Source organism: Pipistrellus kuhlii, unplaced genomic scaffold (genome assembly GCF_014108245.1).
Source record: "Pipistrellus kuhlii isolate mPipKuh1 unplaced genomic scaffold, mPipKuh1.p scaffold_m20_p_3, whole genome shotgun sequence".
Taxonomy (NCBI): domain Eukaryota; kingdom Metazoa; phylum Chordata; class Mammalia; order Chiroptera; family Vespertilionidae; genus Pipistrellus; species Pipistrellus kuhlii.
Genome location: NW_023425529.1, coordinates 32,293,288 through 32,309,594, shown reverse-complemented (window position 1 = coordinate 32,309,594; position 16,307 = coordinate 32,293,288). Strand labels below are relative to the sequence as shown.

At 44.4% G+C, this 16,307-nt stretch overlaps 1 protein-coding gene across 3 annotated transcripts in view; it reads left to right on the top strand.

Annotated features, from left to right (window-relative positions):
- Positions 1–1,068: 1,068 nt before the first annotated feature.
- Positions 1,069–16,307, top strand: part of DENND5B (DENN domain containing 5B) — a 154,767-nt gene continuing 139,528 nt past the window's right edge. For 2 of the 3 annotated variants that reach the window (XM_036456683.2, XM_036456682.2), the window contains exon 1: positions 1,082–1,532. In XM_036456683.2, coding sequence (XP_036312576.1) covers positions 1,412–1,532 — 121 coding nt within the window. In that variant the 5' untranslated portion in view covers positions 1,082–1,411. Of the gene's footprint in view, positions 1,533–16,307 lie in introns of all 3 variants that reach the window. The other variant, XM_036456685.2, reaches the window with a different exon arrangement.

The window sequence follows — 16,307 nt, the reverse complement described above, 5'->3', positions numbered from 1 at the left end:
ACCTTACAGCCAAATCCTGAAAGAAGAGATGACAATGTGGAGATGATATCCATTCGGTTTTTCACCTTTTAAAGGAGTTAAGAACTGGTTGGCGAGCTCCTTCTAAAGAATGGATAGTCAGAGGAAAGAGCAAAATAGAAAGCCATGGCCGCGTGAGGAGCGGAGTTCAGGGTCAAATTCCTGCTGCCTATCAGTCTCCGATTGTACCTGAAGTGAGAGCCGGTAATATGAAGTGCGAGCAGAGCAGGGAAACAGACCGACGCTCTACCACTGAGCCAAACCGGTTTCGGCAATAGCCGTTCTTTTAGAAGTCTCCATGCTTTGTGGCTGTTGAGTCGTCCGCCCCCCTCCTCCTCCCCTCCAATCCTCCCGCAGAGCTTCCCCAATTTACCGAGGAAGGATGGCTTGCGAAGGAGGGTGAGGGGGATCCAGGACGAGGCTCTGAACACGAGATAGAACACGAGATAGGCATGTGCCCATGCCACAGTTTATTTTATTTTTTAAATTTTTATTGATTTTTTTACAGAGAAGAAGGGAGAGGGATAGATATAAACATCAATGAGAGAGAAACATGTACCAGCTGCCTCCTGCACACCTCCCACTGGGGATGCGCCCGCAACCAAGACACATGCCCTTGATCGGAATCGAACCTGGGACCCTTCAGTTCGTAGGCCGACGCTCTATCCACTGAGCCAAACCGGCTTCGGCCCAGGTCACAGTTTAAACGATGGGGATGGTCCAAACCATGGTGGGACCATGATCTCAAAGTGGCTCTTAACCTTGCCCAAAGCTGCATTTTTAAAAAATGAGTCTGGCATCCCTTCAGAAGGCAGAATACCGCGCTTGGGCTAACTAACCTACGCTGCTGGTTGGCGGAGGACAGGAGGCGCTAGTGTGTGCGCGCGCGCGTGGTCGCCCCCCGCGCCGCCAGCCCGGCTGGCAGCACGCACCCCGCCCGCGCCCTGCGCCTTCCCGGAGCCCGCGGGGCGCGTGCGCGCACGGCCCGAACGCGTGCCCCTCGCGCGCGCACGCCCTCCCCGGCGTCTCCCGGCGCCCGCCCGCCCGCCCGCCCTCCTCGAGCTCCCACCGCGGGCGCGGGGCTCAGCTGACCGACCTGCGGGCGCCAGACGCCCGGCTCCCGGCTGACCAGCGCGGCTGCGGCGGAGCGAGCCTCTCCCGCGGACACTCCCCCTGCGCGCCCCTCCCCCGCCGGACCGGCATCCGCATCGGGACGGACCAGGCGCTTCTCCGGCGCCCCGAGAGGAGCGAGGCGCTGCGGGGACCGGCGGCGGCGGCGGCGCGGGCATGGGCGCGCCGGGATCGCCCTAGGACAGGCGCGGAGCCCGCAGCCGGAGCGGCGGCGGCGAGGAGCCTCCCGAGCGGCGGCGGCGGCGGGCGCAGCGGGGCCGGGATGAGCGGCGGCGGCGCGGCGCCCGGCCCGGGCTCCTCCCCGGCCGCCTGCCGCTTCGCGCACTACTTCGTGCTGTGCGGCATCGACGCGGACAGCGGGCTGGAGCCCGACGAGCTGGCGGGTAAGGCCGGGCTGTGGCGGCGGCGGCGCCGCGGGAGACCTCGCGCGCGGGAGGCGGGAGGCGGGAGGCGGGGTGCGGGCTCCACACAAAGTCAGATGCTGGCAGCTCCCGCGCCCCGGCCGGACGGGCGCTCGGGAGGCGATTTTTACAGACTCGGTAATTTATTTCGCGGGTAGGGTGCGTTCCGGAGCCCGGGGCGCTGGGGTGAGGAATAACGGGAGCGGGGGCCGGTGCGGAGGTGGCCCGGAGGACACGGCTCACACCCGCACCCGCACCCGCGCGCCGGTCCCCCCGCCCGCAGCTGCCGGCGCAGGCGGCGGGTGAGTCACCGGGTGCGATAGCTCCCCGGCCTCGCGGCGACCCCGCGGGTCCCCCTCCCTCCCTCCCTCCCGCTCCCGGTGCCCGGGCCGCGAAGTTTGAGCCCCGGCACGTGACGCCCCCCCGGGGAGGGGGCGCGGGAGGCGGCGGGGCTGCGGGGCGCGCGCCGGCGGGAGGCGGGCTGGACTTCGTCCCAGACCGTTCCCGGTTCCGCGATGACGGGCAGCCGCCTCCTGGAATCCGGTCGGCCTGGCAGTGCTCGCGGGGCTGGCGAGAGGAAGGAAGGACCTTTGGACGCGCGGGGCCGGCACGACGCTCGGTGGACACTGCGTCTGCTGCTGCCGAGTTCCAGGAGTTGGATGTCTGTCTCCCCCGGGGCCGGGCGCACCGGGTGCTGCTGCCGGGGTTCTCCTGGACCCGCTCCGGGGCCGCCTCTGGGCTCGTTGGATGGCGCAGTGCGGGGCTGAGCTGGGGAGCTGACGCTGGGAAAGACGCCCTGAAAGGATGGATGGATGGGTGGATGGATGGATGGATGGATGGGTGGAGGGTGGTGGTGGGTGGTGCGGAGGGGGTGGGGGTAACCCTTGCGCAGTGTCTGGAGGAGGCCCCCAGGGAGAAGCGGCTGACTTCATTTTTCACGCCTCTTTCTTTTTCTGCTTGCTTTCTTGGATCTGAAGCTTGATTTTTTTTTCTTTAAATGGATGAGACAAGTGACATCTACCGCCTGAACTTTATCTGTCAGTGTTAAACGCTTAGATCATAGCCTTTCCGAACAGCTAGCTTCCTTTGGATGTAGCATTCCAATGTGTTGCGTGTGTGTGTGTGTGTGTGTGTGTGTGTGTGTACACGTGTGTGTACGCGCGCGCGCGCGCGTACGCTTCTATTTTTTGGGTGGGTGGGAGCCAGGAATAATGCACTGAATAATAAACAATAGTAAACAAAACTGTTCAGCCTTAAGATACAGTACCCATCAACCCACGTCTTTGCTAAGTGAGCATCTTTTTAACTCATTTTCACAACAAAACGTTTTCAACAGAACCTCCTAAGTCTAGTCTTAGTTAAAAATATTTTTTTTTGAAAAATTGGGTGAGTACCAGTTTTTCTGTATGTATAATTAGGTAATCATGTTGTTTCTTAACAACCAAGATTTCAGGTATACACTAAAAATGTCTTTGTTCAGGCATACACAGGTAGAAAAAAAGGTCTGCAGAGGTATTTGAGGAAATTCCTCTTCTGGGATTGGTGAAAGGATTATTTTATTTTCTAGAATCCCTTCTGCCCTAAATATACTAAACGTTCGTGGCACAAGGTCACTTGGAGGCCTTCAGTCAGTGGTGACTGATAAAAGGAAAAAGCCTGTAATTTTTTTTTCTTCCTCTGTCTCAAGAAACAGTAAATTGCCTAGTAAAGCTAAAACAACATCTGTAGGTGTTTCTTGGGACTCTTTAGACATAGTGCTAAGACGTCAACCAAATTAAATAGTAAAAAAAATAATTTTAATTAATTTTCAAACACAAGCTGGCTTTTCCTTTTGCAACACTACGCATAAGTGTGGGTGATTGAGATTTCTGTTCCTTATAATGGTTGGTGTTTTGAAGTAACAATTTTGCCTGATAACATTGCAGTATCAACAAATAGTTGAATGAAAGGATTTTGAAAGCCTTCAGGTGTAGATTTTTTTTCCCCCTAGGTATGTCCTAGGTATGAGGGACAGCTGTGAACAAAGCAGTCAAAAGTCCTTGCCATTATAGTGCTTACATTTTAGTGTAAAAAACAATGAAAATGTATAGCTTACTAGATTTGCTATGGGGAAAAATAAAGCCGAGACATAAGACTAGGCTAGTGCCAGCAGAATGGTGGGGTGGTGGGGTTGCAATTTTAAATAAGGTGGTAGAAAAGGCCTTTCGGATAAGTTGGCATTTGACAAGAACCCTGAAGGATTCAAGGAAGTAAGTCACAGGGATTTTCTTGGGGAACAGCATTGCAGGCAGAGGAAACAGTACCTTGGAATGGAGTTAATCAAGCAGGCAAAGGCATCTTTCAGGGGTCTAAATGTATACGTAGATATAAAGCCATGATGTTGGGTAACATCACCCAGGAAGTGATGTTAGAAAAGAGGCTCAAGGATTGAGTCCCGGAGACAAGCCAGCATTGAGCGGCAGGCTGGGAAGATGAGGAGGGGACATTGCTGAGGAGAGTAAGAAGTGTGCCCAGTGAGATGAGAGGAAAGCAGGAGAATGTAGTATCATGCTCCCAGTTAACAATCTTGACTGTTTCCACAGAGCTGCATCAGGGGATGGGGAAACAGGGCCAGTGAGTTAGGCAAATTAGCCAGGAGGTTGTTTCTGTTTTGCTGCTTTAATTTCAAAGTTAATGACACTTAAGTTTCTGTTTTACTTTTTTGGAACTGATCTGTTTTTATCATACTCTTTCTTAGCAAGTTGTTACTCTGCCTGTAGAAGGTCTTAATTAACTACTTTTAAACATACATTCTACCATTTGCTTTATGAACTTTTTTGTAATGTATGCATGTTGCTAGAATTTATACTCCTCAGGTGGTGGGACACTGAAACCAAATTACGGACAGCCCTGGGCGATGCAGCTCGGTTGGTTGGTCACCCTTGCGGGCACAGAGAGGTTTCGGATTTGATTCCAGGTCAGGGTACATGCCTGGGTTTCAGGCTTGAGCCCTGGTAGTAGGCTTTCAGGAGGCAGCTGATGTTTCTCTCTCTCCCTCTCTCTAAAAAAAATCAATAAAAATATTTAAAAAGAAATTCAGGACACAAACCGTATGATGAAATAATAATAAAAATAAAATAGACTAAGACCTATTAAAATAGACCAAGACCAATAAAGTTATCAGGACTTTAAGATAGACATTCCTCCCAATAAAGCCCGGTTTTACCAACAATGGTAAAGATTTCTTTAACCTCAAATAGGTCTTTAAAAACAGCTGAAAAGAATTTGAATATGTAAATCAAAATGTTATCTAATGGAGGACCTAGAAATTTTCCTAGGAGATAATCTGCAACCCGGTTATGTGCCCATGACTGGGAATTGAACTCATGACCCTTTTGCGCACGGGGCCCACACTCTAACCACTTGGCAACACTTTCCTGGGCTCACACTGATTCTTTACTGCCTACAGAAGAAAGGGTACATAGGAGTACGTTGTTGGAATTGGTTGATGCGTAGGAAGGCAGATGTCATTCTGAAATTTTCTTTTATGGCTTATTTCCTTTAAGATCTAACTATGGGAATTTATGTGGTTTGATTTACAGCAACAAGTCTTTTAGGCAGTGGAAAAATGGACATACTTAGACTTTTATTTAGGTAACATAACTATGCACGTCTTCAAGAGGAAAGGGTCTTTGCCTCTCACTTTCATAGTGCCTTCTACACAGTACAGTGTTTAATAAGTGAATGAATATAACTCTTACGTATGAGCCAACAAATGGTGTGGTGACAAAAATACCCTTAAAGCATTCCCATGGCAGCCTGGATTCAGTCCTGCGGATATTGAAGTCTGGTGGGTGGGATTCCTGCCACAGGCCTTTGTTTAGCTCTCTTCCTTGGTGCCTCTCTCTATTTATTTTTAGCTTTGGTGATTGTGGGTGTGGTTTCCAGAAGAGCTTAGAGACCGTGGAGACCATGGTCTAAATTCAGATACAAAATGTAGTTGAGACTGATGGAGTATCGTTATGCATTGAAGAAACCCAGGCTGAGAAGTTAAGGGCCTTCTCTGAGATCACGTGACCAGCAGCCGACACCAGAGTGGAGCCCGCTTGTTCTACTACACTCTGCTCCACAGTTATTTTATATCGGCTCAGAAAAAACGATGAGTTTGGAGTTGAGCGAGAACTTCAGGCTTACCCTTTCTTATTCCAGACTGAATGTCATAGTCGCGATTGTTTTTTAAAAATGATGGCCAGGGATTGGGTAGGAGCGGCCCTGATCTGAACACCATAGATAATGCCTCAGTTGTTAGCTTTGTTGACATCTTTGGGCCCAAATCGATTATGTTTGGGAGGTTGGAGGGCCTGGCCTAGTAATTGGGTTTGGAGGGGAAATGCAAGGATCGCCCTCTATTCTAATGAGACCAAAGAAAATTCAAGTCTAGTTGCTGTGGTCTAGTGATTGCTTGATTTTTAAAATCCACTGGGAATTAAGCTCTTTATGGTGAAACTAGAGGCCCAATGCATAATTCTTGCAAGAGTAGGCCTTCCTTCTCCCAGCAGCCGGCACTGGTTTTCCTCTGGCACCCGGGATCCAGGCTTCCCTCGCAGCCCAGGCTTCATCTGGAAGGACGTTCAGTTGGACGTCTGGTCTAATTAGCATATTATGTTTTTATTATTATAGGTTGGACCAAAGTGAGTACAGCCAAACTCCCCTGTGATAACTCCACGGCTCAGGCTTCTGCTCCATTTGTTGATACAGAACAGACTAGAGAAGATGAGATGATAGGGAGGAGAAGGAGAGGGGGGGGGGGACCAGTGTTTTTGGAGGAGGAGAAAATAGAGGAAGGGTAAGAAAGAGGATGGGGAGAGAGAGAGGAAGCTATAAAAGTGCAAGTAATACTTGCTGCTAAGGTGTGATGGCAGACTGTACTTCCACTGCTGGTCACAGTCACTCTTGGAGTAATAAAAATAAATGTCTAGAATACCATGCATTTGGTAGTCATAATTTCCATGAAGATCCATTCAGAGGAAAACATTTTCCTCTTTTATAATTTACTGGAGGATAGAGACAGTTCCTACATAAGGTACTTTAGGAAACAAGTGCCATATGTCGAGATCCTTAACATTTTTTGATTGATAATGACCTATTGTTTTCAGTAAAGCTATAACTAGCCATTGCACTTTGGATTAATTATTCAGTGTAAAATGCTTATGGTGTGCCAGTTTGTGAGGTATATTGGTGAGTCATCATTCTGTAAGAATCTGCAGTGAAATAGCAATAATAAACTAACATTCAGTATTTTCTACATGCCAAGCACAGAGCTAAATGCTTGGTAGTTATTACCTCATTTAATCTTGAAAACACCCATAGGAGGTGGCACTATTTTATTTGTTTAACAGATGAGGAAACTGAGGCTAGGGAGTTTAAGTTTTCACCCAGGTTCATATAATAAATGAGAGACCTGGACTGCAAACTGTATGATGTGATCCATCGTGCCCATAACAGATACAGTTGCTGCCTCTGTAAGAATATACATTGGATAACCTTATAATCAAATGAGGTTATCTTTCAACTTCTCTATACAGGATAGATAGTTAAGAGGGAGACTATGACCTGGCCTCACTTTTCTCCTTTTACGACTAACACTAATGGCTCTGGCTGGTGTGCACGCTCAGTTGGTTGAGTATCATCACAGGCACTAAAAGGTAGCTGGTTTGATTCTGCATCAGGGCACATGCCTGGGATGCTCACAGAAAGAGAAATGAAAAAAAAAATCCCATTTATCATTGTACCAAAAAATATTAAGGTATCTAGGAATAAACTTAACTAAGGATGTAAAAGACCTGTACTCTGAAAACTACAGGATATTGAAAAGAGAGATAAGGAAGACATAAACAAATGGAAGAACATATCATGTTCATGGATTGGTAGAATCAGCATCATTAAAATGTCCATACAAAGCAATCTCTAGATTCAATGCAATACCTATTAAAATACCAATGACATATTTCAAAGATCTAGAACAAACTCCAAAAATTCATCTGGAATAAAAAAGACCCCAAATAGCCACAGCTATCCTGAGAAAGAACAAATTTGGAGGGATCACAATTCCAGATATCAAGCTATATTATCAAGCCACAGTTCTCAAAACTGCATGGTACTGGCACAAGAACAGGCATATAGACTAATAGAACAGAATATAGAACCCAGAAATTGACAAACCATTATACTCAATATTTGACAAAGGAGGCAAGAGCATACAATGGAGTCAAAATAGTCTCTTTAATAAATGGTGCTGGGAAATTTGGTCAGATACATGCAACAAAAAAATGAAACCAGATCACCAACTTATACCAGGCACAAAAACAAACTCAAATTGGCTAAAGGACTTGAATGTAAGAAGGAAAACCATAAAAATCCTACAAGACTCCATAGGCAGCAAAATTGCAGTCATATGTCGTAGCAGTATCTTTACAGACACAGATCCGAGGGCAAGAGAGACTAAGGAGAAAATAAACAAATGGGACTGTATCAAAATAAAAAGCTTCTGCACAGCAAAAGAAACCATCAACAAAATAATAAGAGAGCCCACTGCATGGGAGAACATACTTGCCAATGCTATCTCCGGTAAGGGTTTAATCTCCAACATTTACAGGGAACTCATACAACTTAACAAAAGGAAGATAAATCATCCAATCAAAAAATGGGCAAGGGACCTAAATAGATACTTTCTGAAAGAGGACATTCAGAAAGCCAAGAGACATATGAAAACATGCTCAAAGTCACTCACCATCCAAGAGATGCAAATCAAAACAATGAGGTACCACCTTATACCTGTCAGAATGGCTATCATCAACAAATCAACAAACGACAAATGCTGGCAAGGATGCAGAGAAAAAGAAACCTTCCTCCACTGCTGGTGGGAATGCAGACTGGTGCAGCCACTGTGGAAAACAGTATGCCATTTCCTCAAAAAATTAAAAATGGGACTCCCATTAGACCCAGTAATCCCACTTCTAGGAATATATCCCAAGAAAACAGACCAATTAGAAAGGATATGTGCACCCCTATGTTCATAGCAGCACAATTTACAATCGCTAAGATTTGGAAACAGCCTAAATGCCCATCAGCAGATGTACCACAGAAAACAGATACATCAATATAATGGAATACTATGCTGCTATAAAAAAAAAAGGAATTCTTACCATTTGCAGCAGCATGGATGGAACTGGAGAGCATTATGCTAAGTGAAATAAACCAATCAGTGAAAGAAAAACACCACATGATCTCATTCATTTATGGATAATAAAGAACATTTTAACCTGATGAACAAAAAGATTCAGAGGCAGAGAAGCATCGAACAGACTGTCAAATTACAATGGGAAGGCTGGGGAGGGTTGAGGCGGGGGAAGGTAAGAGATTAACCGAAGGACTTGTGTGCATGCATAGAAGCACAACCAATGGAGAAAAGACATGGGGGAGGGCGTGAGGGCATGTGCTGGGGGTTAGGGGAGGCCGGGGGAAGGTCAATGGGGAAAAAAAGACACATGTACTATTACTTGTAACACTTTAAACAATAAAAACAAACAAACAAAAAAAACTTTACCCTGTATCTTAGTTTGTTCAGGCTGCCTGCAACCCATGGATTGGGTGGCTTACAAACAACAGAAATTTATTTCTGACTCTTCTGGAGCCTGGGGAGTTTAAGATCAAGGTCCCCACAGATACGGTGTCTGGGAAGGGCCCTGTTCCTGGTTCATAGATGGCCTTTCTATGTGGAAGGAGTGAGGGTGATCTCAGGGGTATCTTTTATAAGGGCACAAATCCCATTCACGGAGGCTCTACCCTAAGCACCCCCCAAAGGCCCATCCTCTGAACACATCACATTGGTGGTTAAGTTTCAACAGATGAATTGGGGGTGGGGGCGGGAGGGAAGCACAAATATTCAGTCTAACACCCTGGTTTACAAAGCTCTTCATGACCTGGTCTCTGCCTATCTTTCCACTGCCAGCCTTTTCTGACTGGATCATTCTTTCTGGCTACGTTGGATTTCTTATAAGTCCTTAAACACATTGAGCTGCTTCCTGCCTCATGGCCTGCTCAACATCTTTTCTCTCCCTGGAATCCTCTTTTCCTTGACCAGCATCTGTAAAATATGAGATGAATTTGCAATTTAAAATTTTCTGGTAGCCACATCTGGAAAGGTAAAAAGAAACAGATGGTATTAATTTTAGTGATTTATTTATGCATCTGGGATATTATATTGACATTTAATCAACATAAAAGTTATTAATGAGATACTTGATTTTTTTTTTCTTACTAAATCTTATAAATCCAGCATATCTCAGTTTGGACTAGCCACATTTCAAGTGTTCGGTAGCCACATGTAACTAGGCTACTGGCTACACTGTTGGGACAGTGCAGCCCTATATCTTTGCAAGTTTGTCTTCTTATTCAGGTCTCTGCATGCATGTTACCTCCTCGGAGTGACCTTTCCAGACCATCCTACATAATCTTCCTTTCTCTGCCTGCCCCATTCTTTTTTAAAAATATATATATTATTGATTTTTTATAGAGAGGAAGGGAGAGGGATAGAGAGTTCGAAACATCGATCAGCTGCCTCCTGCACATTCCCCACTGGGTACATGCCCACAACCAAGGTACGTGTCCTTGACCGGAATCGAACCTGGGACCCTTGAGTCCGCAGGCCGATGCTCTATCCACTAAGCCAAACTGGACAGGGAATCCCCATAATTGCGAGTCATCCTGCTTCATAGCACTTACTGGTACCTGACAATATGTTTGGTACCAAACATAATGTTTTTTCAGGTACCAAAAAAAAGCATTTCTTTACTTTTGCTTTTTCATGTCAGTCTTCCCCAATGAATTGTTGGATCCTAAAGGGCAGAACCTTAGTCTCTCTTGTTTAACATTGTACACCCATTGAAAAATAATGTGGAAAAGGTAGTCTCATTCTGAAATGTTTGGAATCTCTGGCTAAAAGGGCCTTAGATGGTGTCACCCTAAAGACCCAAATATTGCCTGGCCCATAAAAGGGCTCAATTAGATTGTTTGGCTAAATCAGTGGTCAGCAAACTCAATAGAATGGCTCTTGAGCAGCGGTTAGCGTACCACTGGGCTAAATGAATCAGATAATTTGAAATGGACAAAAATATAACTTTTCCTTTTGCTGTTGACAATAAAAGTTAGTATGTTTATGTGTGGGTTTTTTTTTTTTAACCTCTAAAAATGAGAAGCTTGAGATTGATGAAAAAGCAAAAGTGTGGGTGAATGATTAACTTTTTAAAAAGGTATATAACAGCTTTGTGGTGAGCTACTAAAATTCTGTCTGTAATATTTATGAGCCTGTTCCTTCTCTCTTGAAATAAGCTGCGATAAATAAAGTTAATAACCTTTTTTTCTTTATCAGCTTTATGCAAGCAAGCATGTGGGTATCAGTAAAGCTTTGATATTTTTAAAGCAAATTGCATGTTTTATTTATTTATAAACTAGTGCCAAGGGATGAGCACATAAGTGGTGGGTAGTGTTTATGGAATTTCAGGAAGTGTTTGTGTTAAAGAGTGCTCAGAGATGCATTTGTGGTTATAGAGGAATATCTTGGGAAGTTGCCTCCACTTAAGGCTACTGATAAGCTGTTGTTATTGATGAGCTATGAGTAGTTTTCACATGTTCATGTTTTATTAGGAATATCACCACAAAAGTAGTCCATATGCTTCCCTACCCTATATGTGTTTTTAAAAAATTGCTCATAATTTGAGGACATACATGGGGGGGGCGGGGAGTGTTTTTCAACACTAATGCTTATCTAGACTGTTCCTAGATACTGTTTCTCAATTATAAAATGTGGTGATGTTTTGGAAAGAGCTTGTAAACTAGAGAGTGCAGTAAAAATATGAGGTAGAATTTTAGAGCTGTGAGGATGAGCACGCTGAATCCTTAGATACAGTGTGGACCTCTAGGTTTTATACTGTGAAACCCAGTTTAAAGATTTTTTTAAAAAGTAGATTTTACTTTTTTAAAGTTACTATTTATTTTTCGTATTTATTTATTTTTTATCCTCACCACTGTATATGTTTACTGATTTTAGAGAGAGGAAGGGATGAGGATAGAGAGAGAGAGAGAATGAGCAAGAAACATTGATGTGAGAGAAAAACATCAATGGGTTGCCTCTTGTGAACCCCCTAACCGGGACTGATACCACAACCTAGGTATGTGCTGACTGGGAATTGAACCCACGACATTTCCTTGTACAGTGCTATGCTAAACCCAACTGAGCCACACCAGCTAGGCCTAGGGCAAGGCCAGGGTATTTTTAAGTAGTCTGTTTTTAGATCTCAGAGGCCTACTGCTGTAAATCCACTTGTTTTGCGTAATTTTCTCCTGCCATTGCCCGGAGAATCCAGGTTTCTGCTTTGAAGACCATGTTTGCCCAGCCTGGTTTCCTCTTTTCAAGTACAGCGCACTTTTACTGTCGTTTAAGTAGCACAGAAAATTATAGTTTGAAGAAACGTTAGTGTAGAAGTGACACAAAGATGAAGCTTCATTCCTCAGTACAGCTTGACACAAGTTTGCTCAGAACAGGCTTTTGTATGTTTTTTCCTAATTCCCTTTTCAAAGACCACCCCTACTTTCACCTTAGTCCTCATGAAGCCACCTCCTATTTGCTCTTTTGGTTGTCTCTTTTCTAAGGAAACCTGTAGAAGTAATCTTTTGGCAAAATTTTCCAGTGATATTGAAACCTCATAGTGAAGAAATTCAAATGTTTCATTAAATCTCCAGATCCCTTCATCTCCAGCAGAAACTGGGAGGGGTTTCTTATTTCTCATAGCTTTTCAGGTTTTGTATTTTCGGTTTCTAATATTCCTTCGGTTCCCTTTCTTTTGAGAAATCAGGGACATTCTGCCCAGAGCAACAATATTCTTCCAATATATTAAATTTATATCACTTATTTTTTTGTTTTCTGTAGATTGGGACTAAAACAGCAAGGAGGGATGCTTTCCCTGGGCAGATGAGACATGAGTTGTTTTGAGGGGCCTGAGCATCTTGGACTGAATGTCCCCTCACCGTAAGAACCAGCCCCAGCATATCCACTGGAATTCCGTGAGAGTGAGGCAGGGACTGTCATAAGAAGCGCGTAGCAGAAGGAATTTAGGACTGGCCATGGGTTTAAAGCTTCCCCAGACCACAGTGTTTTGTTTGATTTTTCAGGGTTCATGTCTCTTCAATTTAAGGAAATTTCAAAGGCTGGGGTAGAAAGATAACAGGTTGTTTAAAAAAGGCTTCCCATCTACTGTCTCAAGTGTATTCTTTTTTTTTTTTTTTTAATAAATAAACTTTTGTCTGGGTTTCAAAATATTATGGCTCAGCTCCAGGGAAATGAGCGTGGTACTTGACTTCGTTTGCTTTGTGCCATTGTTCGCGAGAACAATGACTGATTTCCACAGGTTATTAAAACACACGTGTTGGTACCACTGAGGTGATTATGCCAAAATAGGTTATTTTGTTTAGCTGTTCTCACTCCTGTCTGGCAGTGCTTATTTTTTTTCCACTGGCAGCCCTGGCTACGGTCTGATTTTAAATAAATACTTGAAAGCTGCGAGTGTTTGAAGGTAAAACCTTGTATATCTCTCGTAGCGAAGGGCCGACAGGTCTCATTCGCTGTGAACCACTCGTAAGCCTCTCGTCCCGGGTGGAAGAGGCTAGTGGGGAGAGCGTGCAGGGGTGGATGCGAGGAAGGTGGAAGGTGGTGGAAAACCGGACATTAAAACCACGCTTGTTATTCCAACATCCTCCTCTCCTGATCTGTCCGTCTCTCTCGCCCTTCTTCCACTTGGTAAACAGCGTTTCATGGTTAGACTGGGAGAAATGGCACAGAGAGACCCATGTGAAATGTCCTAGACCGTGGAGTCCTCACAGAGATAATTGCCCACTGGAGGAGTCATTAGAGCCCCCTGCACAAATGTTGTGCCTACTGAAAGTTTAACAAGATTGCGTTCACTCTTCCCTAGAATGAAACCTTGAAGCAGGAGCAAGAATTTAGCTTTGTTGACTGTGGCCGTAAGGCCAAGCAGTGGACAGAATTTGTTGAGTCACTGCGGGGAAGAGGCCTTGATGTGAGATGCGTGTTGACATGGATGCACAGCTAGTATTTGTTCCTGTGCCCCATTGAACTCTGTTGAATAGACCAGTCTATTTTGTTGAAAGGCAGTCTTTGAGGGACGGCGGGAACATTGGTGTGTGTGCCTGAGAGAGATAGCTCTCTCTTGGTGTTTTTGTTTTTGTTTTTCAAATGAAGGGGAAAGAAAGTAACTTCTTAAATACTTGCTCTTAAAAATAAGACATTTTGGGGGTAAAATTTAGATTTGCCTTGGGGCATAAAGGAGAGCGAACATGGTTGTATTATTTTAGTAAACACAACTGAATAGTTTTTGAACGTCTTCTGAAATAATGAGATAAAGTCTCCTCTCCAGTGTGGGAACTATTTTGCGCTCTGTTCCCTGACCTCTGCCTTTTGACCCCACTGCTTTGTGTTGAGATTATGGCCCTTTGAGTTTTTCTCCTGTGTGCCCAGGTTTCCTTACACAGCCACACAAAAGCTTTCAGCTTCCTTAAAAGATGTCCTGAGAATTGAGGAGAGCCTTCAGATTTATGGTGGGCATGACTTTCATTAACTTTTTTCTCTAATTTTTTTATTTTTTATTAATACTGTCCTAAGTAACTATATATTTTCTAATAGGAGCTTCCAAGTTTTGTGGGTGTGTGTATGACTAAATACATTTTTTTCCTTTGGAGTAAAACGTCATAAAGTAATGTTGCTTATTTACAGAGAGGTAAAAAATGAGAGCTTCCAGGATAAGGGGGATCAGAGAGACCTGTTTATTCCCCATTGTTGTCTCTGCAGGTCTGACAAGTTAAAATCTGGGTTCAGAGGGTGTCATGGCATCGCAGCAAACCGAATACTGTTTGCAAAGAGAATCAGCACTTTAACCTGCTGATCTTATAATAAACATTTTTTTAGACACCATCAGATGCCTAAAATAGGGTAGGAAGGGAACCAGAGACAGACAATACGAAATGAACTAATTTGCTACTTGTTAGTAATTTATATGAGTGGGGTTTTTTTGTTTGTTTGTTTTTTATGGTTTTATTATTTATTTATTTTTTTGGAAAGGGGAATATTAGTGTCAAGATGAGGGTTTGGAGAGTATGTATCTTATTTCTATTTTATTTTTTTTGCATACTGCCTTCAAGTTTAGCTAGAAAACTAAGCATTGGCTCTGTTTCAGACCTTTTAGTGGGACTTTCTGAAGAATGTCTGTTGTATATGGTTTACATGGCACTTTCCTGCTACTGAACATTCCACCAGGAGTGAGGATAGATAAAATTCAAGAACTGCTTTTTAAAAAAAAAATTGTGGTTTTTATTTTTATTTTTTTAGATTTTTTTAGATTCTCTCTTTTTTTTTTTTTTTTTTAAATATTTTATTGATTTTTTACAGAGAGGAAGGGAGAGAGATAGAGCTGGAAACATTGATGAGAAAGAAACATCGATCAGTTGCCTCTTGCACACCCCCTACCGGGGATATTTCCGCAACCAATGTACATGCCCTTGACCGGAATTGAACCTGGGACCTTTCAGTCCGCAGACCGACGCTCTACCACTGAGCCAAACCGGTTTCGGCAAAATTGTGGTTTTTAAATTAAACTAATATGTGCTGCTCTTCCGCCATGCTGCCGGCGTGAGTGGGGCAGGGCCCATGCTAGCATGGAGATGGCTCTTTTGTTTATTGCATCGGACTCGGCTCCCTGGTGGTCCTTGGGGATCATGACTGGAATCCCCAGCCAGGACCATGAGGGACCCCCATTCCGAAGAGCCTGACTGGCCGCGGTAGGTGTGTGTTTGTCTGTGTTTTTGTGTGAGCGCTCTGGAGGGACTGCCCCTCCATCAGGGCTCTTACCTGGGTGTTTACTGGCTGTTGCGTCAGCCATGGTTTGAGTCCAGATTCGAATCTGTAATAAATTCTAGCATGCTTAAAAAATAAATAAATAAATAAATAAATAAATAAATAAATAAACTAATATGTGCTTAGTTGAAAATCTGGACAATGCAGGGTTGCATTAAAGAAAACAACAGTCACCTATTATCCCAAAGGGGAGGAATTTAGAATAAAAACAAGCCCCACCCTGGCCCATGTGGCTCAGTTGGTAGGATGTCATCCTGTGCTCTGAGAGGTTGGGGGCTCGATCTCCAGGAGGGGCGTGCAGGAGGCAGCCGAAGTTGCGCTCTCACATCGATGTTTCTCACTCTTTTCCTCTCTCTAAAAATCAATTTTAAAAAATCTTAAAAATAAATAAAAACAAATTAAGATTTCTGGTCATTAGAAGCCAGAATGACCATTTTAAAAATTTTATTTATTTAAAAATATATGTTTATTGATTTCAGAGAGGAAGGGAGAAGGAGAAAGAGAGAGAATCATTGATAGTCTGCCTCCTGCATGCCCCACACAGGGGGATTGAGCCCACAACCCCGGGCATGTGGCTTGACCAGGAATCGAAACATGACCACCTGGCTCATAGATGCATGCTCAGCCTCTGAGCCCCGCCGGCTGGGCAGAATGACTATTTATTTCACAGCGGTGTTGTGGTTAAATGAGCTGGGCAACAACCCAAGAAACACAGTGAGATTTTTTTTTTTTTTTTTTTTTTTTTTTGTCCAAGCCTTTGCCACTGATTTAGTTTATGACATCTGGAAAGACCT